The sequence below is a fragment of the Ambystoma mexicanum genome, chromosome 4q (assembly GCF_040938575.1).
Source record: "Ambystoma mexicanum isolate Mex_15411 chromosome 4q, UKY_AmexF1_1, whole genome shotgun sequence".
Taxonomy (NCBI): Eukaryota; Metazoa; Chordata; class Amphibia; order Caudata; family Ambystomatidae; genus Ambystoma; species Ambystoma mexicanum.
In genome coordinates, this window is record NC_090928.1 from 871,570,881 (window position 1) to 871,593,945 (window position 23,065).

Sequence of the window (23,065 nt, forward strand, 5' to 3'; positions counted from 1 at the left end):
CCTAATAATTGATTCTTTGCATGAAATATGAAATGCCAGATCTTACCTTCTTCGCCAGATGACCCGGAAAGATCTATCACTACGTATACCCTTCCTTCTGGCTCCAAATCAATCTGAAATGGAAAAGAACAGGAACAGGCATATTTAGGTTTAGATTTGATGGGCATCCCTTTAAAACAGGCTTTCAATGTACACACTATACATTGCGTGTGAAATCATGCTTCATGGAAAGAAATGCTGCCCCTGTTGTGGATGTCTGGCCGTCAATCACCTGACACACCACAGCCCCGGATAGGAATGTGCAACTTCCACATGCAAGGGCAATGGAGGCTTAGCGCCTTGGTGGCCTTATTCAGTGTTCATGGGATGGGCGCACTCTACTTCGAAAAAGTCAGCTGATAGCTAACTCACCCCCTCCCCCCCTCACCAAAATGTTTACAGTCAAAGTGCAGAGCAGAAATACAAACATCGCAGGACGGATATCACAAGTAGGTCACCAAGGCGAGTGAGTACCAGGCATGGCTGCAATGGGTAGGTGAGTACCCGGCCTTCAGAAGCTGAAGGAGGATTGTGCTTAGAGTGGTAAATATGAATGGGGGCGAGTTGATAGAGTCGAGGCTGGTATGATTGAGGCGCGAGATAGGGTGACAGGGATTGGAGAACGTCTGCAGGAAGAAGGGCGTGAGTAATACTTCTCTAGCACCAACGCAAGCCAACCAGTCCCTTAGGCGCTGTATGTTACGTTATCTTGCATCTGCATAGTGCCTACTGCCATAGTTCATGGCGTTGAAATCTGTAGCGGTAGGGCGGCGCAAAGTCAAAGTTGATAATTGGGATGAGGGTGAGGGGTATACAAAGTGCGCAGGAAGGCATAAGAGGAAAGCGGTGGAAGAGCTCTGGGTACAACTGGACGAATTCATCGTGGGACTCAACTGTATTCCATGGGGCGCAGCGCAAAGGAAGAGATAGCTGGAGAAGAGGTGGCGGCTGCGCCAGAGGGTGTGTCTGCACTCTACTCACTGCATGGTGAAGTCATGCCCAAGAAAACACAGGCAGCAGAGCCCTTCTACCTACTTCCCTAGAGCCCTCAACAAACATTGAGCAGGGCTTGTATGTCAGAAATCCGAATTTGCCAATTCTGCAACAGCTCCCTGAAACACGTTTTCTCGTTTATTTATGTCATGGTTACCACAACCCTAGGCTTGTGCCCAAAGTGCTTAAGAAGAGAAAGCCTGTCTATGGCTTAGCTGTGGTCAGGCCGCTGAGCCTTCCCAAGTGTCATGGTGAGCCAAGGCATGCATAAAACATGTCCAAGAAAACCCAGCATGCAAAGCACCTCTATCCACTCGCCTAAGCCCCAAATGGCCAGGAGGATGTTGTCCTCCTCTTCTTCTTTTCCTCCTCCTCTCCGCAAAGATCCGGAGCTGGTGATTTACATCTGGACAGATGATGTTTGCCTATTCCCCCAAATGCAGGCACTGACCAACCTCCCAAGAAAACGCTAACCACTGCTAACATTGTACTCACACCACAGTACAACCACTGCACATCACACAGTCCCCCTACTTAAGACCTCATTCAAGTAATCCTTCGAAAATCCGACAATGTCCAGAAACTTCTCGGCTGCCTTACCTACTATCCGCATTTTCTCAGTTTTACCCTGCGCTTGAAAGGAACAATTAATAACCTCAATCATAAACAACAAAAACTTTGCTTTTGTCATCACCAATAAATCCCCAACCACCTGTGTCTGCACCACACTCTCATCAGACTCAGCCGAAGGAGGCAAGAGCCCACTCTTAATTTGACAATACCCGTCAAAATACACACAGTCAATTTGCAGCCGCGCAATTGCCTCGGCATTAGTCAAATGGTGAGACACTCTCACTGATTGCACCTGGGCCTCACGCATATATACAGGGCACTTATTATATATAACACAGTGACCCCCACCACAATTCCTACAGGCATGCTTTGCCTCACTCACGCACTCTTTGACATCATGGCCACTTCCACACTTCGCACAACAGTGTACACCTCTGCAGACACTGGCTACATGACCAAACCTCTGACACCGAAAACACTGCAATGGAGGGGGCACATACTTTGCCACCCGGAACCTATCATAACCAAACCTCAAATACCGGGGCAACTCCACAGACTGAAACATCATCAACACAGTAGTCGAAAGCACTACCACATCGCCATTCCTTTGCACCCCTGCCACATTCTCGTGCTTAAGCTCTGCCATTGAAAGGTCCAAATCGGTACTGGTCGGTAGTCCAAGAACCACCCCTTACCTCTTTCCACACGTGGGTGGCACAGTACACACCACAGGAATCCCAGACACTTTGTGCAAGCGCAGCACCTTCTCCTGTTGTTCAACAGTCTTGTAGCAAACCAAAATCTTGCCCCCACCCACCTTACGTATAAACCAAGACAAACGAGCCCACTCCTGGACAGATTAAGCAATTTCACTTGGGCACACATTCGTGAAATCCTGACCTTCCACAGCACTTGCCACAATAACCACAACATTCCTCTCCTTGGGGTTACCAACAGCACCCTCGTGCAGCACACAAGACCCAAGAAATAGGTCTGTGCTCAATAAATACCCTAACGATAATAATAAGGATAATAATCTCATCTTCCTTCCCCTTGTTCATTTGAACACCCCTGGCGGGAGCAGAGTATGCCAGCCCATGCAAAAGCTTAGGCCCTCTGAACCTATCACGGTGGTGATTTGGTGCATTCTAAAAGCATGTACGCATAGCTAAACATAAGAGAGTGCAACTCACAGGAGAATGAGTGTTTCCACCGGATCCCCAACTTTTCCACTTCTAAGTGCAGCTCCCTGCATGCCCCTGGCCTCAGGGTCTAGTCCCTTAAGGGGGAACCGCACCATGCGCAGGGGTGTTCATCACGGGAGCGGATATTAAGGCCAACCAGAAGTGGGAGATCATTACAAATCATGTAGCACAATGAGGTCCCGTGGTGAGCAGCGTTATGTGGTGGCGAGTCTAACGCTAAACTAAGACCGGGACCTGTGATCAGCAGAGGTTTGCTGGAGGGACACTGGATCTTTCCACCGGATCCCCAACTTTTCCACTTCTAAGTGCAGCTCCCTGCATGCCCCTGGCCCCAACCTACCAGGGTCTAGTCCCTTAAGGGGGAACCGCACCATGCGCGGGGGTGTCGTTCACCACGGGAGCACTGCTAAGGCCCACCAGAAGTGGGAGATCATTAGAAATCATGTAGCACAATGAGGTCCCGTGGTGAGCAGCGTTATGTGGTGGCGAGTCTTATGCTAAACTAAGACCGGGACCTGTGATCAGCAGAGGTTTACACTAGATCAACAGCGTCGCCAGTGTGCTTTGATTTTGCGTGGTGTTTAAATTCCCCAAAACGTTTATTTCACTAAGTGATTAAGTCAGCTGTTCATGCGAAATATATATACATTACGAGACATGAAAGGGAATTTCCTATCAATCCACACAGACTTAAAAAAGAACATCTTTTTTTAATCTAAGTTGGTTATTTCTTCTTTGCCGTTACCTGAACGAATATGATATATATAAAAATATGAAATAAATAATGTATTTGATATTTGAAATAAATAAAATAAATAAATAAAAATATCATATCATGATACATTTTTCATAGCTTGACATTCAGAAAAGGGGACAGTACATTCACAGCTTTAGATATGATGGCAGTTCTAGGATGACAGAGATGCAGGAGTAACTAGCAAACAGCCTATCCAACACGCCCCATCGTTGCCCTAGAAATAGCTCCAATGCTCACTCAAAATGTTTCCCTGAGATTGGATCTGCATTTAAAATATCCTCTGTGCTAGGCCCCAGGGCTGATTCACATTTGTGTATGTTTCATGCAGTGTGAACAATGGCCCAGAGTGGTACAAAAGAGAGAGATACATTCTCATCACTGACGAAGTGATGGAGGACCTAATCTGCAAAAGAAAAAGGATAACTTCAGGAACCGCCATGCTGTGAGTTTATTTTTTTTAAAACAGTGAGTATTCATTAATCAGCCAGAGAGGAAGTGGAAGGTCATTTCAGAGGCAACCGCAACTCCCAAGAGGTAATGTACTTTATTCAATTTGACTAGCAAATCTCTCCTGTGTCTTTGGTGTCTTGGTATCACAACTTTCACAATGCAATTCCTGTCGGTCTCCCTTGACTTTTTCAGCACCTCCACACAGCTTTTTTGTAGCGCTACCCACAGATCCCACAGTGCAATTCACTCAAGGTTCCTTTAACCTTTACAGCACCAGTGCAGCACATCTTTAGAGTGATGGGAACACAATGCAGTTCTCTTTTTGTCTAATCTAGGTCCATATCTTCCCCGCAATCAGCCTCTGGGTCTTTCGATGTTTCTAGACTAGGGCCTCACCTCCACACCCCCTAAAGCTTCCACACGAACCCTACCCTCTGGTGCCGTTCTCCTAAGCGTCTGGTAAGGGTTGTACTCCCCGATAACCACGTCAGTTTCTGATGAGTACAGTGAGCGGCTTTGTGCCATGGTGTCCAGCTCTTGAAAGCAGTGTATCTCAGGGAGCATGCGAGTTGCAAGTTCACACTCTCCTCCTCTCTGCGTCTCCCTGTGCTGGTTCCCGGTCATTAAGTCTTAACAGACTTAGAATTTTTGGAAGAACAACTTCATCAGTGTCTCTGTCTTGTTGGGACTTACTACCCAATCATCTTGCCAACTGCTTGGTGTATCCGAGTAGCCTCTGCCTCCTCCCTAGAAATCTCTGACATGCACCATCCAGGCTTCTCAACCAGTGCTCTCTCTCAAACACAACCTACACCGCCCTGCGTCTTCTATTTCTGCGATCCACGCCTTCGCTCACGGTGTCAAATGCCGGGATCACGGAAAACCGATTTCTCATTTCTGGCTCCTGAATCTTTAGGGACTGACGATCGAGACGAATAATTTCTTGATGATTAAAGATATTAATAGCAGCATTCTTGCTAATTAGTGTGATTTCTGTTATATCTCTTTGGGAGAGACTCCTCAACTCGGTTTCTGTGCTCAGACAATTAAAAAAAATGAAATGTGGGAATGGCTTTGCTACCCATTTCTTAGGACAGAGGGTTTTCTCATTGTCTGTACTTTTCTTTCACTTTTCTAGAGTATTTACATCACGAATGGGCTCAGAAACTGATTTGTTATCATCACTGCTGTTATTCCGAACATCTTCAATGAGACAGTTTCATTTAGAATTGCACTTTTTCTATTAGAAACTGATAGCAGATGCAAATATAACTTATAGCCTCACAATAGATATAGGGAAGGTCTCTGCGCGTGCATCAATATATTTTTAGAAATCACTCTACTCTGTAGCATAAAAGTGTCTATGCCACAAAAAGCTTATATAATGACTTTCTTGCATTGGGCCATTTTTGGTCTGTTCGATTATTTTATTTGTCTTGGTAAAGCAAAGCATCTACTTCAAGATTTGCAAAGTCATCACTTTTCAGCTCGGTCTAGCTTGTTAGGCTTGCCCTGAGCAAAAAGCACACCTGGCCCTCTAACATAGACTTCCGATCCTCAAATGCAAACAGGCGATATGGAAAAAGGAACGATGCTTGATGCTTTTGGCTCATGAGTGACAGGTAAGCGTTTTGAAGTGATCAGTAGTACCTTTTTCAAAGACGGCATTGTACAAAGTCTCTTCACCCACCAACCACCTCAGAATCCTCCCCACCAACCACCTCAGAATCCTCCGACACCAACCAGCTCAGAATCCTCCCCCACCAACCACCTCAGAATCCTCCCCCACCAACCACCTCAGAATCCTCACCCACCAACCACCTCAGAATCCTCCCCACCAACCACCTCAGAATCCTCCCCACCAACCACCTCAGAATCCTCCCCCATCAACCACCTCAGAATCCTCCCCCACCAACCACCTCAGAATCCTCCCACACCAACCAGCTCAGAATCCTCCCACACCAACCACCTCAGAATCCTCCCCCACCAACCACCTCAGAATCCTCCCCCACCAACCACCTCAGAATCCTCACCCACCAACCACCTCAGAATCCTCCCCACCAACCACCTCAGAATCCTCCCCACCAACCACCTCAGAATCCTCCCCCATCAACCACCTCAGAATCCTCCCCCATCAGCCACCTCAGAATCCTCCCCATCAACCACCTCTGAATCCTCCCCCACCAACCACCTCTGAATCCTCCCCTAATTTTCTACAAATCGTCCATTGGTTTCCTACTAATTCACTTTGATCGCCCTGCACCCAGCTGTGCAAACTATTACTGTGGTGATCCTTGGATATGGCTCGGAGCTGTCATGCTTACAAAGTCAAATGGTGGAAGGGGTGGCTAAAGAAGGCCAAACAGGTGGAACTTCATGACTCCTACAATGACCATCTCCACTCCTGCTGCAATCCGAAGAGACGGCTGAACCACACCTCCTTCCTGATCCGAAAACCCCAGTGTACAGTTTCTTTTAACCGGCCCCAATGGGAAGGTTTGTATTTACATCTGCAACCCGATTACCGCAGACAATGCTTACGGACATGCCATGCATAGAGGGCTTGGGTCTCTGTTTCTCTAAAGGTGCGGCGTACCCAGTTTCCATCTTCCCATGCTCTCTCTGCCTGCTGCAGTCCCTCAATAAGTTGCGCTTTATTCCCAAGACTCGTCATGTATTCCTGATAAAGTAAGTGGGACGCTGGGAAATGGTGGTAATGAAGGGCAAGCGGGACCAGAGGGATAATACATGACCGGAAGTGTGCAACCCTCAAACACCAATGTAAGTGGAGGCAGCTGCAGCACACAGCTCCACCACTCTAATTCTCTACTGCACTCATCCCTGCTCTACAAATTCAAACAAATGTAGAGGAGCAGCTGCATACCTCCGCAGGAGACCCTGCCCCCCTTCCTGCCATATGTTGGAGACATGAGACCGTACCGTTGTGGGATGTTTTTACCCATGCATCCAAGCCCTACAATAAAACTGTGCAGTACTGGCATGGAAAACATCATGATGGCCAGAACTCCCCAGAGAGTGCACAGGGAAAACATGAAGAATAGGCTGCCACCCATTTTTGCCTATGTTGTGAGCACAGGAGGGCACTGCCTAAAACCACCATTGGGCTACACACACAGTAGCCTGAAACCATTGGGAATGGCAATGCTGATTGCCAAAAAGCAACTCAGAACTGTGGGGAATTCATTTTCTTAATCCCAAAAATGGTTGCAATACCGGTACTCACCACTATCAGAAAGCCGGCGTTTTAAAACCACCAGACTTTTGTGTAAAACTGAACAAATGAAACAAAACCAGGCCAAGGAAAGACTTGCTAAGAGGTGGATACAATGTAACACTATATTCTGAAATGATTGAAGGAAGTAATTATTTAATGTATATGTAAAAATTGTAAGTTTGATTTAAACTGGGAACAAAAAGTGACATTTAGCTGAAACCTGGCTTAATGAAACTGGATTCTGTCTGACAACTACCCCCGACAGGAGTTGAAATCTGCTCAGCCACTCTTCCCAGGCCTAGCTGCATCCTGCTGCCCCTTGCCAAAAGGAGTTGACACCTCTCTGATTGAATTAGGGAGGGGACCGGGGACTGCAGAAAGTTGAACAAAGGCCTGTCCTGGACTCAGGCAAATGTTATATTGGGGGGGCCATAAAGTGGCTTCCTCTTAGGGGAAACTGGGAGGGGCATTGCCTCTGCAAGCCAGCTGAGCTTGGGGGAAGTGGATAAACCAGTTATTCCACCATGTGATGTGGGAAGCCACACCCCTTTTTGACCAGGGCATCATTTTAAAAAGATAGATAACTCATAGTGCGGACTGGTCAAAATTCTATAAATAATACCATTATTCTTGTGATTTTTCGGTGCACATTTTGAGAGGTGTTAGGACCCTGTGGTATGTTCCTGGGGATAGTAGCTGAAAAAAGGTTGTTACTCCAAATGTCTGCATGTTAAAAATCTGACACTTTATCATCTGTAACCCATATCCCTGGTGCACATTTGTGTAAAATCTGGAAAGGTTTAGAGGTCGTTATCTGGATGAAAAGGGGAGAATTCTGTCATCAGTGGACACAACATCGTACAAAGACAGGGATCGGATGGTTTGGTGCTACAGAAAATATGTTAACTGGACCTATAATATTAGAAAAATGGTACATAGGTAAATATGTATTTGGGTCAGAAATATATTTGTGTGCAATTTGACAAGGGGAGGTTCCTCTGACCATAAAACCTACAGCATCACTCTGACACTACATTTCTTCCCCCCAATCAAGGGAGAGAGGAAAGCTGGGCCAATGACAAGTAGAGAGGGGCAGGCTTAGCTAGGCCCAGGCACACACCCATTTTCAAAACACATAAAAAGAGACTGCTGGGACAGGTAGAGACATTCAATTCCATTTGCTGCGGAGCATGCTGACCGACAACTTCACATCCAGAGATCCAGACTTCAAATCCATCAATCTCCAGAACCTGCAGCAGAAATTAACTCCAGAATTTGTAGCAGAGAGGCCTGAATCCACCAGCTGAAGCCTCTTCAGCAGGCCTAAAAACCAACCAAACTATTCAACAGCCGGGCGAGCTGTTTGAATTTTTGCCAAGACTTTTTGCAAGAACCTGTAGCAGTATCCAGAAAGCAGTGCTGTATCCGGAACCCGGGAGAACCACAAACCAGACCGTTGTGAGCAGATCCGGTGCTTGACAGACCCAGAGAGCAGAGCTGACGCAGATCGCTGTGAAGTGCCGAGACCAGAACCGGAGTCCAGTCCAAAACCTGACCAGATCCGTGGCGAGGCCCATTCCTGCCCAATATATATTGTGAGTACCGCCAGAACTGGGCAGAACCCAATCTCTTAGTTAAAATAATCTAATCCAAACTATTTTAACCTAAGTAGAACTGCCTCCTAGAAATCGTGTCATCTGTCATTTTTAAAGCTGCACAACTGTCACCTGTCAATTCTGCAGCTGCAAGCTGTCACCTGTCATTTTGAGTTTTACTTTAAATCCGAAAATCTACCTTTATTAAATCGTCCGAATCTCTTGAACCGTTTGGGCTAGGAACGAAATGTTCATTTTAAAGCTGTGATTCTAGGCTTTCCAATGAACCTAGACCCGTCTTCCTACTCCCTATACTTTTTCCGTAATCGCGAGACACGCACTCCCGAAATTTACCGTGATTTGCGATTTGGCCCGATTTCTTCATCTGTAGAAATCAGCAGCTTTTTGCTTCTCTTTTCTAAAATTCGTTTTCAATATGCTGATCATTCATAGAGTACTGTTAAAGTGAGCCTGAACTAATATAAAGTAGCCATCACCTACCCTGAACCTCTAGAGGGAAATAAAAGCAATTTTAGCACCTTTTCACTTCCTTCCTTCCAAACCACATTAAAGTAATTTGCCTGTGTTTAAAACTCATCCCTGTTTTCCCTAAGCTTGCTGGGAGAACTGGAACCGTGTATTGCATTATAAAGTGTGATTTGTTGGGATTCTTGGAGACTGTGTGCTCTCCTTCCATTTCTTGTATTGCCTAGGGGGGAGGGGAGTGAATTGTCAAAAGAAAAAGTGATCATATTACCTTTTTCTAAAATCATAACAAGTTATTTATGTACTGCATTTTATTCCACCTTGCATTTCATTGAAACCATCAAGCATTTTCAGCAACCTCCTCCTCTACACCACTCCTAAGTAACCAAATCAGTGTACCCCTGCAACATTATTCATTGTTGATCACGGTCGTATTCTGAAGTGTGATATCAGTTATCAATTTATTTATAAAATGTGATAGATATATATTGTTGAATTGTCTAAATAAACCTTTTAAATTTGCAAAACAAACCTACTTCTTGGCTCAGTGGGGTCAGGGCGATTCTAAGAGGGGGATGTGATACACGGGTTGTCATCCAGAGTACTGAACTGGATATAAAAATACATCAATAAGGGTTTTCCTCAGCATCCCAGACTAGGCATTGACTTAGCTGTAGTGTTGATTGACTATCGCTTAGACCGTGGTTGACACCAGCCGTTGTGCCAATACCGCAGCGTGTGGTCGAAAGACACACCCTACCGAATATATCCCAGAAGTGATGACAACCTAAGGGAGGAACTCCCTGAAGGAATATGAGAAAGAGCAAAGAAAATAAGCTAGTGATGTCATAAAAAGTATGAACAACGTCCCAAGATACTGACTGAAGACGATGTATAGATCCTAGAGAAACTAATGACGAAGTAAAGAATCAAATGAACTTTTAAATACGAAAAAGAAGATTACACATGCACAAGGTGTTGCAGAAAATCAACTGTTCAATAAATGTACAGATGCTGAAACACAAGGTAGGCTAAGTCATCATAGAAGCTGGTTATATGTAGTGAATAGAACGCAGGCAAAGCCACCATTATATAGAAGCTGGACACCTGTATCATGAATATAGTAAACCAGGACCTATGAAGCGGGAATGAGAAACTGTGTCACAGCAAGAATAAGCAGAATCGTGGAGCTGCATGGTGAGGTTGTCTGACCTGAAGTCAGGACTGAAGCAGCCAAGGTCATCTATCTATTCTGGAAATGAGCAAACATGCAGAGGATGAATCTCCCCTGTTAAGGTGCAAATAAATAACACCAAGAGTGCCAAATTTAATTCATTTAAAGCATTTAAAACCTGCAAAATGGACCAAATCGTGGTCTCCTGTCACGTGAGCCAGGGAGGAAAATAGAGTTCGAACGAGTCCCAGACACGATAGTGAGTGCTCTCAATCCCATGCATTCTCAAAGACAAAGATACTTTGCAAGGCCAAGTACAAAGACAATCTACATGGCAGAAGGCATGGCCAATGAGAGATGCTGGGCTAATTGGGTGGTGGGGTAGTTTCGTGCCTCATCTCCTTGCACCTGAGTCTGGGTTTACGTGCTGCTAAATAATCCAAATATTCCAGACATGGCACACGCGTGCCAACCAATTATACTAGTCCATATAACAAAGTACCTTATAGTTTGAAGACCAATGAGAAACTGTATCTAATGTTTCTGAAGATTACATGTTTTAGAGGTAGGCATATGTTGTCCACCTGATAGTGAGCAGCCAATCACAATCCTAGCTCCTATACAAAAGTATATTTAGATGATCCTGCCAATCCCGACCCTTGATGGGTTTTTCATTATTGCCATTTAGTAAGATATCACCTCCGATGTATTTTTGGTATACAAACTATGTTTTGGGTAAAGATCACTGAGAGACTGAGAGTACATCCGTTGATGTTCATTGTAAACTCCCTGCTTTAGATAATTGTTAATAAAACAGTACTTTGCCATCTTCCAGAGTTGGTTGCGTTATCTGGACTCTGAATTATTCTGTATGATCCCATCCATTACATATGCATGTTCCTAAAGAGCCCTAAGCTCATAATGATTAGGGAACCATAGGCTAGCCTGTAGTCCCTCCTGCTGCCCTGACTCCACGCAGCACAATTTGTATTAATGTTTTGTAGTTCCTCCCCATGCCAGCATGAATCCTGTGTCATGATCTAAGAGCATCATGACATGACCCGAATGTAACGAGCGCCTAGATACCTGAGAGTTCAGCGCGCTGCTACAAATGCAAAAATAAATAAATACATTTAGATGGACCTCCTGGTGCAGTGCACAGTGACTGTGCTTCAGAACACAATGACCGAATGTTGGAGAAGGGGATGCTGCCGGCAACGTTACATGATCTGAGAGCTCTTAAAATCAAACACCAGTCTAATATCTTTTTCAAATATAGAAAAGGTGCCATTTACCGTCCTCAGTAGATCATATTTCAATTTCAATTCCGCCCCCCCCTGCAAAGACCTAGCCAAGACAGAATTCCTCTGGTAAGTGTTCCATCGAGGCATTTCCAATACAACACAATGCTAGGGTCAGCTGCTCTTGCACCACCCAGGTGCCCTAAGACATCATATGTGGTCTTTGGAGTGGTGAGTGATGCCCGCCTTCAGAGGCATTACGATAGAGGAGGCACGCCGGTGGGCATAGCACACACATCATTCGATTCCTGCATTAAGACAGCTGATGTTCACCTTTAAACAGTTCCAAAGGGATCAGAGCCACTTATTCCAATGTAAAGGCAGCCTGGGATGGCATCAGATTGCTAACATATTTGGTAATGGTCACTGCTGTTGCTATCTGAGAAGCAGCCCACCAGTTACTTGCAGATGCCTTTAAAAGGCATGGCTCTGGGTAGGCACAGTGACTTAGCACATGAGAGCACTCTCAAAGTGGAGTATTTACTATGCCACCCACTAAAACTATCCCTCACCAAAAGTCACACATTAGATAACTTGTGTAGCTGGGAAAGGGTTAATTTACTTTGCATTGGAGGGTTCAAAAAGTACTTTGCTGCTGTAGAATATTTGATAAACATCGTTTTATTCCCTCATCTTTTTCTTTTGACACTAAACTCAGTATTGCTCTAAATGTACCAGTGATATATCTATGTCCACAGTGTCCTAGTTATTTAAGTCACCTCAGGGTGTAATATCTGTCTGTGTGCCATCCCAAATGGGTATCTACTGATTTATTGAAACTGAGAGTGTGTATTTTGAAGTATATTATTTTGTTACATATTGTGCTCCCTTCTGAACAAGGCTTATTCAACTGACTGTTAAATTAATAAATAACTGTTTACTCAAGAAACCTTGAGAATAAGTGTTTATTTGGATACCGGTCACTGTGAATCTCTGTGTAATAACCCTACAGCTCACATTGACCCCTCTTGAGATAAGCCTGGCTGCTCAGTCACTTTACCATCATGTGTAGTACATGCTTATACCAAAGGTTGGGTTAATTATTGCCAAGGGGACAATGCTAGTGCAGTCTCCCACAGGCTACTGCACACAATATTGCCTAATACCCATGCTGTCCCCTGCAGCTCCAAACAGTGTTTTTGGCAAGCTGTTCCCAGGGATGTCATTTCACCAATATGCCAGGGGTAGCAAAAGTGACATCACACGAACCTTGACCTCTGATGACATCACAGGAAGAGGTGTCATTTGACCTCACTCAGAAGTGATATCGTGGGAAGCGATGGAACACAACCTTTCACCCCATGACAAAACAGTAAGTGGCATCACATAGCATTGTTCCTAAGTACACATACGAAAAATATGAGTCTAGCAATTATTGTATAGAATTCCAGAAAGACACATTATTTGGTATTCCTATTCTTTCTTGTTTAGGGTCAGTGCTGATAGTGTTAGACTTGTGGCACCCCAGTTCTTTTTTTTTTCTTTTTTTTTTTAAGAGGCCTGACCAAGAAAGCCAAAAAGAGCCACATGGTGCTAGCCAAAGCCCAGGAGCTTGCATTACCAAAAAACAAAAAACAAATAATAAAAAATATAACGTTTACATTTTTTTTCAAGGGTAGCATGGGAGACCAAAGGGGTTGCAAGGGAGACCTCAGAGGTCGCAGTTGCGACCTCTGGAGACCCCTAAATGACATCCCTGGCTGTTTCAGCTCCATGTATTGATATTTAGGAGCTGGTACACCTCTTCTGTTTGTTTTTACATCGTATTCAACTGTATTTAACAAAAGCTAACCCAGCCCTCATCCTTCTGAAAAAGATTCACTTTAAAGGGAGAATGGGCCGACCGAAGAAAGCGTAACCATGGAAAATCTTTTTCGTTTGCAACTGTGCCTTCATTGTTTCTTTTCAAGAGACACCTTTCTCATACCTACACTTGGGTTTAGTCCCCTGGGGCCAGATTACAGAAACAGTGCAATGGTGCAAGCAAAACGTTGAAAGGTACTGCACTAGGGACAATATTCCCTATCAGTTTAATGCCTTTTTTCTCCCAGGACAGGTTTGCAATGGTGGTAATACAGAATGGTATTAGCAATGGGGTGGACTTCACCCTAAGACAAAACCCTATACTTTTAAACCATTTCTGCACCAGGAAAAGTTTGTCCTGGTGCTAATATGGAATAGCATTAGCACTAGGGCAAAGATTACTCTTTTACAACAATACACTGGAAGTTTTCTTTTTTACACTAGTGCTAATATCATGCAAAATTCTGTACTATGGTCCCTGGAAGAGGCATGTAAGCATAATGTGTGGCGTGTGCACGAGTAAAATGAAAAAGAAAGCATTTCTACTATGTGCTCAGGTAAGCAGGTAGCTTTTCTTCAGTTGTGCCCTCTATACACTCGCAGGTTCCCATAGTAGAATTGTTTTAGGGTCTAGTACTAGCATGCTTTTCAAACTCCAAGTCTGCTGGTGGGGGCTGCGATTCCCCAGGGGGCGTCAGACCTGATCTGCCGGTAATTTAGGCCCCTACCGGCAGACAATTGCCACAACGACCGGGCTGGTAGTGATTGTGGCATCCCCATCCCATGGGAATGAGGAGTTGCTGGCATCATCCACCACCCGTAATATCCTGGTAATAACAAGGTATTGCGCGGCGCAGACGGTACAGTAGTTACCCGGTATCCTGCCAGAATTTCCGGGGGATACCGGGGACTCGTAATGAGGCCAATAGTCTTGATGACAAGGTAGGAGGGCTGTGGAAGGTGGATTTGTAGGGTTGCTGGCAAGATATCTTCCTGCTTTGCGCAAAAGTGACTGGGTGGGAGGTTTTGTCCCGGACGGTGCCTAGTGAGCTACAGTCGGGTTTCACGATGTCCCCACCAAATGATTCAAGGAACAGATGAGTATTTTCATGCACAAGGTGAAAGAGGGTGTCATATGGAGGGATTGCCTTGGAATCACTCGTGCTGGTTTAATAGCCGTTTGGGGGTGCAAAAAGAGTTTGACAGCATGCAAAGCAGAGGATATTTAAGAGGTATTCAGGTTCCAAATTATGCACTAGGCATAAGAGTTTTTCAAATGCGTTTTATTCCGTTCTATTCCTGCTTGGGACACAGTGCAGAGATTTTAGGGCTCCGGCGACATTGTAACAGGAGGTTCTGCAGCAGCAGAATTGGTCGAGGGAGAATTCATTGAATTTTTTTTTTTTGCCACATATGTATGTTGGGGCTGGGTTTAGGTTAACAATTAATGAGGGAGGGTTAATTAAATCAGCGAAATCTCCCTCGATCAATTGTTTTCGATGAACTCACATAAAACCAGGTGACATATTTATTTTCTTTTTTTTTCTCGCATTTTTAAAGTGCTCACACAGCCCGGGGGCATCGAGGCACTGTTACAGGAATTTGACTTAGTTGCGTATTTATAACGTGCTTATATCCAGAGGTTTCTAAGTGCAGACACGGGGATCGAACCAGTGTTGCTTCGTGTCACGTTGCCACTGAGCTATCCTCACGGGACCTAGTGGGAGAGTTGTAGTCCTATGATGATATAGAGAATGTAGGTTGGGGCCTTTTCCAACTTGTTGATGAACGTTGTCGAAAGCACTGTACACAGCAGGTTATAACATTCCAACTGGATTGTTGTCAACATAAGCAAGAGGGATATTCAGTGCCTGTGCAGGAGATGTTGCCTCCACGGACCAGGTGCCCCTGAGGGAAGACGGATAGGTCTGCACGGACTACCACCCCTAGTCTCTGCACATTCTCGGCTGGTTAGAGCAGAGGAACTCTGAAGGTTGGCCAGCTGAGAGGAGGCACAGTTGGGTTAGTCAGGCCCCGCTGAAGAACATTGATCTTGCCTGGGTTTGTTTTGAGTCAAACGTCAGCAGCACATTACCTGCAACTGTCCTAGCATGACTTAACATGAGCGGTGGTATTTGGGTGATGGCCTTGGTGTGGCCTATCCATTCAATGCAGATGTGATCAGGTAACTCTTTGTGGGGACCACTTTTCACTTTAAGTGTTTAATAAAAAATGCCTTGCAGCTAGGTTACCTCTCTTCGTGACTTTGATGGATACTGGACTCTGGCACAAATACATATTCTTGGAGAGAATTGCTGGTTGCCTCCTCCACACCCCTTTGTGAATGACTGCATGGCCCAATGGAAGGTACCATAGTTCTTCTGACACCGTGCCCTGGATCAGTACCACTGCCAGTGCCCGCGTTTCTCCTCTCGCTAGTGACTGAGCTCCTGGCAGAATGTATTCCGTGGGATCTGGCACTCCCAGGTTTTTGTTGGCCACTGACACAGTAGACAGGGGCTCCATATATGAGGACGATCTTTTGATAATTCTGTGTGATCCAGCTATGTCAATTCTAAAGGCTATGGACATAATTATGGCATTCAGAACTCATAGCGGGCTTCCTATTAATTGGGACAATCGATTTACTATGCAAGTAGGGAACATGATTGCCTGGTCCTGCCAAATGACCCATTGAAAGTGGAGCTCGTCTCCTTTACATATTTGGGGCTTCAAGTGACCATACCTAGGGAAGATTTGTTAAATTGTAAATGGAACTGCCCCCTTAAGGTTTGTTTTGGATGTTAGGCTTGTACTTTTGTGCCGCTCACTTTGATGAGAGGCATTATTTAAAATGATAGCCTTGCTGAGATTTCTCTTTATATTTGGGCCACCCCATAAGTAATCCGCATTCCAAATATCACCCTGGGGTAACTCAATCCCTTGAGTGAAATTGAACACATTATGTAGGTCAGTCTGGAATGAGGGATTGGGCCCACTGGACATGAGAAAATATGATAAGACCACAGAAATGGCCGTTGCCACCAATGACTGGCTATATGTGAGGAGGGACAGTCTGGTGATCAGACACGGCCAGGACTGTATGGCACCATATACATTGGCGCTGGTTCTCTGTGGTAGGCACGAACATGTGTGCACTTTCCCGGATGGGAACATTGGTGGTACAGACCTGGTGGGAACTTGCAGCAAAACCTGGTTGGAAACCTAGGGTTCCACTTGAGGTGCCTCTGTGGGGTAGTAGAGACCTGCCTGTGCCTGATTTTCAGAGATGGATAGATCATAATATAACCAGGATATGAGGTATGATTTCTAATAGGCAACTACTGCCCATTCAAATCGTGCAAGATATGTTCGACTTGGGGGCATGAGATATTCCTTTAATGCCTACGGACATGTCGTGCAGTCATAGCTGAAAGGGGTGTATGAATTGCCTGAGGTCATTTGAGGCGTGTGTGATAGCCAGAGAGGTAGAAAATAAACTGATTTCCACAATTTCTTAGGTGATTGTGAACAATACAACAGGCCCATCAGCAGAACTGGAGCTGAGATGGGAAAGAAACCTCAGGCTACATGATGAGGATTGATGTAATGAGCCCTGTACATACTCAGAAAAATGGCAATAGCCATTAGAATCAAACTAATTCTGTTTTAAAATCCCCAGAGAGTCCTTATAGTGTGAAAAAGCAGATGGGCTCCCAGGGCCCTCCTATGAGATCCCAGAAGAGACGCATTCTCCTGGCCCACCAAGAATGTATTGGTCAAAGCTTTGTGGCCTGAGGAAGGGAGTCAATCACCCGGGCTATATGAGACTGAATGTCAGGAGAAGGAAGGCACTCTCCTGGCCCACCAAGGAAGCATTATGTGGAACTTTGACCATAACGCAGGAGAAGGGAGACATTCACCTGGGACCAGAACAGTACTGCTTTATTGTTTAGTTTCTAGTGCGGTGGACAGAAGTAGGGATTTCTTGACACAGGACCGTGGACGGTTTTACATTAACAGACATGCTGACAGTCACCGTAGATCTATAGATGAGGCACGGATCCCCCTCTTAGGAATAGGGAAAGACAGGTTTTCTCTTGATCCATTAATGAATAAAAGTATTTACCCCAAACATGCCACCTTTGTGTCAGAGCCCTTCTTCTGCACCCTTACAGAACACAGTTCCATGTTCTGAGTTATGTGGTGAGCCTCTGGATGCTTTATATTCCCGAACATGGTCGCTGGGGAACTTGAATAATGGAGAGCCTCCTTCCTGAGCTTACCGTGGGAAGCTTAAGATACCATGTTGCGCCCAGAACTCTAAGGGTTAAATTAAAAAATGTGTGTAAATCCAGCGCAAAAGAAGAAACAGCCAAACAACACTATCATGCCGGTGCTAGCTTTGCAAGGAATACAGTTGCAATTTCCCAACAAAGAAGGCATACCTGAACAAACAAACCTTTTCTTGTGCTTACACAATTTCTTTACTCCAGAATCATACACAGGATAAAGGGAAGCACGCCGCCCAATGCAGGTTATGCAGGCAGAGTCCCCAGTGGAGGAAGCAGGAGATCCTCTGAAGTCCAGGGCAAGTGTAAAATGCCATATGGTGGCTGGCCTTGGCATAACGTTGACCCAGCCCCCTTTCAGACCACATAACCTTATGCACATGGCCTAAGCACAGGGAAGTCCAACCTATAGCACACAAGTGCAAGTCATGCTCCCGAGCACTACCCAAGGAGAGGAGAGATCATCCTTTAACTGGAAGCCAAGGCAGTCAGTAAGTGTCAAAACTTGGCAGAGCAGGCAAGAAGAAAGTAGCAGACCCAGGGAGGCCCTTGTGCTGAAGACCTAAAGTCAGGTCAGTGTGACAGTAGAGAGCAGGAAAGTGGAGACACAGTGTGCTGTAAAGAGGCAGGAGTATTGTGTAGAAAGGTGGGAGAGAATGGATTGGTGGGAGAGATGTTAGCGATAAAGAGGGGGTAAATGTCGTGTGGAGCCAGATGAAAGTTATGGCCTGTTAGACAAAGGAATTGATTGAGTACAGACACAGGGGTGCATCACCTTGCAGTAGAAAGAGAGGGGTACTATCCAGAAGGAAGAGAACGTGAAGATTGTATGGGAAAGAAAACTTATTTGGGAGGTGACAGTGAAGTAGGGTGGTGTGTTGGCGGAGGAAAGGAAGGAATAAGATATTGATAGAAACAGGAAGGATGGGAAATATCAACTGGTGAAAGGGCAGGAAAGTGATTGAAGTCATCTAGCGAGTGAGAGGACAAGCAGAAGGAGATGTTTGGTGTGTAGAGGAAAAAGGAGAAGACTTAGAGGCAAGGGAGAATTGTCATCAGAAGGAGAAAGTCTCTCAGAGGAGGGCCCGTTGTTGGCAGGAAAAATACAAGGGATACCATCAGGAGAGAGAAGAACAGCTAAAAAGCTAGAAAGGGGGAGGACAGACCATCCTAGGTCCAGGGAGAGAACGGGAGTCTACTGACTTAGGTAGAGAGGGCAGGGAGGTTTCTGATGACCAAGTATGTCCAGGGGAGAGCACAGAGGTGGGTGTAGAAAGAAATTGCACAGCTACACCAGTGACAGGAAGGGCAGTCCCAGAGTATCCAGGGCAGACTGGGAGACATGGAACCAGGATGAATTAAACTCAAAAGGTGCCCAGGGGGAACACAAAGAGGAGGAAGGGGTGAACTATGAGAGATGGGCCATCCTTCTGTCCCAAACCCCACGAGGGTTCACCAGACAAAACCAGAAGCACCAAATCATGTGTCTGAAGGTGCCTGTGTCTCCTCCATTTGGGACATAACGTATGCGCCCCATTGTGACCGGCTGGAAGAACAACTGCCTGTGACTGTGTTCTCAGAGCTGACACTCAGGTAGGGCTCTGGTAGAAAAGCAACCCATGTAGTGAGGCATGTGGATGGGTGCCGAGAAGAATGGGGGTGGCGTCAGTGCTAGTGACTCGATATGTGTTCAACGTGCCCGAGATTATCATAGGACAGTGCTGCATTCTGCTGTCAAGAGGTGTTGCTGTGTAGTCGAGTGCAGGTAGGCGGAGAAATCATGTGAACAGCACGACCGCCAAAGTGGTAAGGTCAGTACCCAGTGGGAAGCCTACCGGAGAGGAATTCACAGCAAGTCCTACCACAGAAGGGCACAGTGGCAGTTGGGAAAGCCCCGATTCCTGCCCCCCATGTATGCTTGTTCATATACAGTACCGAGCTGCATCACCCCATGCCTATGATGCCAAAAGCTGGCCACATTTTTCCTTTTTTTCCAGAAACACTGCAGAAAACCATGCACAAGACAGAAAATAACCTGCCCCCCGTGCAAAACATTTCCTAACACAGCTGGCGAGAGAGATTCACAACGGCTCAGAGCACTGCACGAGCAGCATACAGATACCACCAAAGGGAAGCAAACAGAACAAGGGGCCACAGCTGCTACATGGCTTCTGCCCACATGGTAACGAAACCGTTGTTGCTCCCCTAGACCACCAGGGCTAAAAGTCAAAATTCCCCCGAATAGAGACTGGGCTTCCTTTAGGGGCAGCCAGACCAGAACACCCCAACATGAACTGGAACATTGTACATGAACCACCATTGGCATTCCAAGCCGGACCGACCCGGAGGAAAGGGCGGGTCTAAAGGCACTATATATAAGCTTTGCTGTGCGGAACACCTCCTGGGTGGGGTATTCAGGGCCTGATTGGCCAGGGACAGCAGGCCCTGCCATACCCAGAGGATAGGAATTGGGTTAAAAGCAACCCCTGGACTAAGGAAGTTAGCGATTGTTCGGGTGAGGCGTTGGTTTGTGAGTGCAACTGGTATTGTGTTGTGAGCATGTGTGAAAGTGTGGCGAGTGTGCTTATGAGAGGGAGTGCAGGGGGGTGCATATGAAAAGCTTGTGCGAGTTAAAGGGGGCGTTTGTGTAGATGGTGGGGTGGAGTAGTAGTAGTTGTGTGGAGGAGGGAGTAGTAGCGTGGAGGGAGGATCCGTGGTCTGTAGGCGAGAGAAGTAGAGGGAGTAGTAACATCAAGTGTCAAGGCAATGCTTAGGGGTGAGAGGGATCGGGGGACAGAGGAGGAAGGCACAAGGAATAGAGAAGGTGGGTGGAGCTGAAGGGAGGAGAATTCTAAGAGTCGAACATCAAAGTGAGAGGGAGAGGAGTATATGTTTATAGAGAGGGGTCATGGGAGCCATAGTCTAAAACATCTGGAGAAGCACAGGTTGCAGATCCCTGAGGCACACTGCCCTCACATCAGTCAGCTCTAGAGCAGAGGCCCTCTTTGTGGAAGGTGCTGCTCCTCTGAGCAGTGCCTGTGGCTAAAGGGTCAGGCACATGCACTCGCGATGTTTCCGTCTCTAGAGTACTGCTTGGAGTTTAGCGAGTGACGTAGCCAAGTATGCCACTTAGATGGAGTCCCGCCTCTGTTCGCTTCCCTTTCTGCAAGCTTAGTTTAGTGCTCTGGGCCGCGCCGCCCAAGTAGTCGGGGCGCCTTCAACCACTAGAAGGGCTATCATTCCTCGCACACAAAACTCGTTCATTGGGTGCACTAAAGTCTCTGTTTGCGCAGATGGCCAGAAAATAATGAAATCAAAAGCAAGAGACCTGGAACCTTTCGACTGGCAGGCGAAAGGGACGCCCTGTGAGCAGGCCGGTGCTTGCTGCCTGCTATGATTTCCCCTTTGAAGAGGCCGCCGGCACTTTGCTGTGTGGGGCAACATGACGCACTCCCCTTCCAGGCTCTATGCCAGCTGCTTCACCCTAGTGACAAGAAAGGTGTGCCCTTCTGTCAATGTTTGGGACCATGCTGTCTTCATTTTATCAAAGTAAATACACATTTGGGCCAACTTATTAATTAAAGCCTTAAGCCGCTTAAACAATGAAGTGACAGCAAATGTCAGTAGCGCCTAGCTTCCAAATCAATGCAAGAGCTAGGAGTCAGGTTGCTATCCTGGATGGGAAACTACCATGTTCACTTAAATCAGAACTCTTGTCTGCTAGGTGTATTGACCTAAGACACACACCATGTCTTGCCCACCCATACCCACCCAGTGCTGGCATTGGGCCGGATCTTCCTAGATCTGGCAGAATATGTTTCCCGGATCTCAAATCCGGCTCCCCAATCCAGGGAAATCCATGTGTACACTACATTTACTTTAAAATGCTGCTGTGCGTTCGCTTTAAACTAGGGTTGTCCAGCTCCAGGCCTCGAGGGACTGACATGTTGGATTTTCAGGCTATCCCTCATTAATATTCATGAGACCATTTGCATGCCAGGATTCTAAGTGCATGCAATTTTTTTCTCATGAATATTAATGAAGGATATCCTGAAAACCCGCCAGGTTTCCGACCCTCGAGTACAGGAGTTGGACAACCCCACTTTAAACTACTGTATTTGTTTTAAACAATGCTGCCGATGTGAACTGTGGTCGTTAGGTTCGGAGGTGAGACTTCCGCACAATGCCACTTGAGGGGCTGAGCAGGAGCCTTGTGAAATCCCTTTTTGCAAGAAACTGGGCTATTTTCCAAGTGTTCATGATTAGTCTATATAAAAAAAAAATTCTCCTCAGCGGGTGAGAGGCAAATGTTTATAGGGGGGTAACTGAAATACCCGCCCTACCCACTCACCCCACGCAGTAAAGAAAAGTCAATTTACACCACTGCCCTTACCATCCTTACTTCAGCCAATGATCCCCTGCCTTCCATAAACTACCTTTTGGATTCTGCATGCGCACTTTACCTGAATATACCAAAATGCACACTGCCGTACCTCCATTACAGGGAAGCTAATCTCAGGGAAAGAGGCGCAGACAGTCGTTTTCCCCCCACAGCATCGAAAAAGATGCTTTTAATCCATGCTCAGGTACTGGAATTCTTTAGTGTGTAGGGACGCATCCTTAGTTATATTCCATAATCCTCGGAAAAAAAGAATAACATGCTATAGTGTTATCTGCTGCATTCCACCAACTTCCTTTGAGTTCCAAAAGCTAGACTTGCGACCAGAGGAAGCAGTGAATTCACTTTGTTTTGAACTACGACTTCCAAGACTCCCCACCATTGGCTATGCTGGCCAGAGCTGATGGTAGTTGTAGTCCAAAAAATCTGGAGAGCCACAGGGTTGCAGCCCACTGCTGTACAAGGTCCACCGCGTGGAATTCACACCGAGATCCCTCTCGCTTTTAGGGAGAAATATACCATAGAGCATTCTCCAGGAAGGATTTTCTTCAGTGCCTTTTCTTATGGTCTTTTGTCTGTGGGCCGTGCCAGGGACCAGCCAGTAATACGCCCACCTGCCAGCCAGGCAATTTCCACCAAAGTACATCCTTATACAAGTCACCCCGAGCGTAAATACACATAGGGTGGCCAACTGTCCCGGATTTTGCGGGATTGTCCCGCAATTAGGGACTCTGTCCCGCAGTTTGCAGAGTGGCTGTGCTGT

General features: G+C 46.0%; 1 protein-coding gene across 2 annotated transcripts in view; it reads right to left on the minus strand.

The window, feature by feature from the left end:
• PRKCE (protein kinase C epsilon) overlaps positions 1 to 23,065 on the minus strand; it is a 1,836,175-nt gene that overhangs the window by 1,378,217 nt on the left and 434,893 nt on the right. For both annotated transcript variants that reach the window (XM_069608445.1, XM_069608444.1), the window contains exon 2: positions 47 to 113. In XM_069608445.1, coding sequence (XP_069464546.1) covers positions 47 to 113 — 67 coding nt within the window. The remainder of the gene's footprint in view (positions 1 to 46; positions 114 to 23,065) is intronic.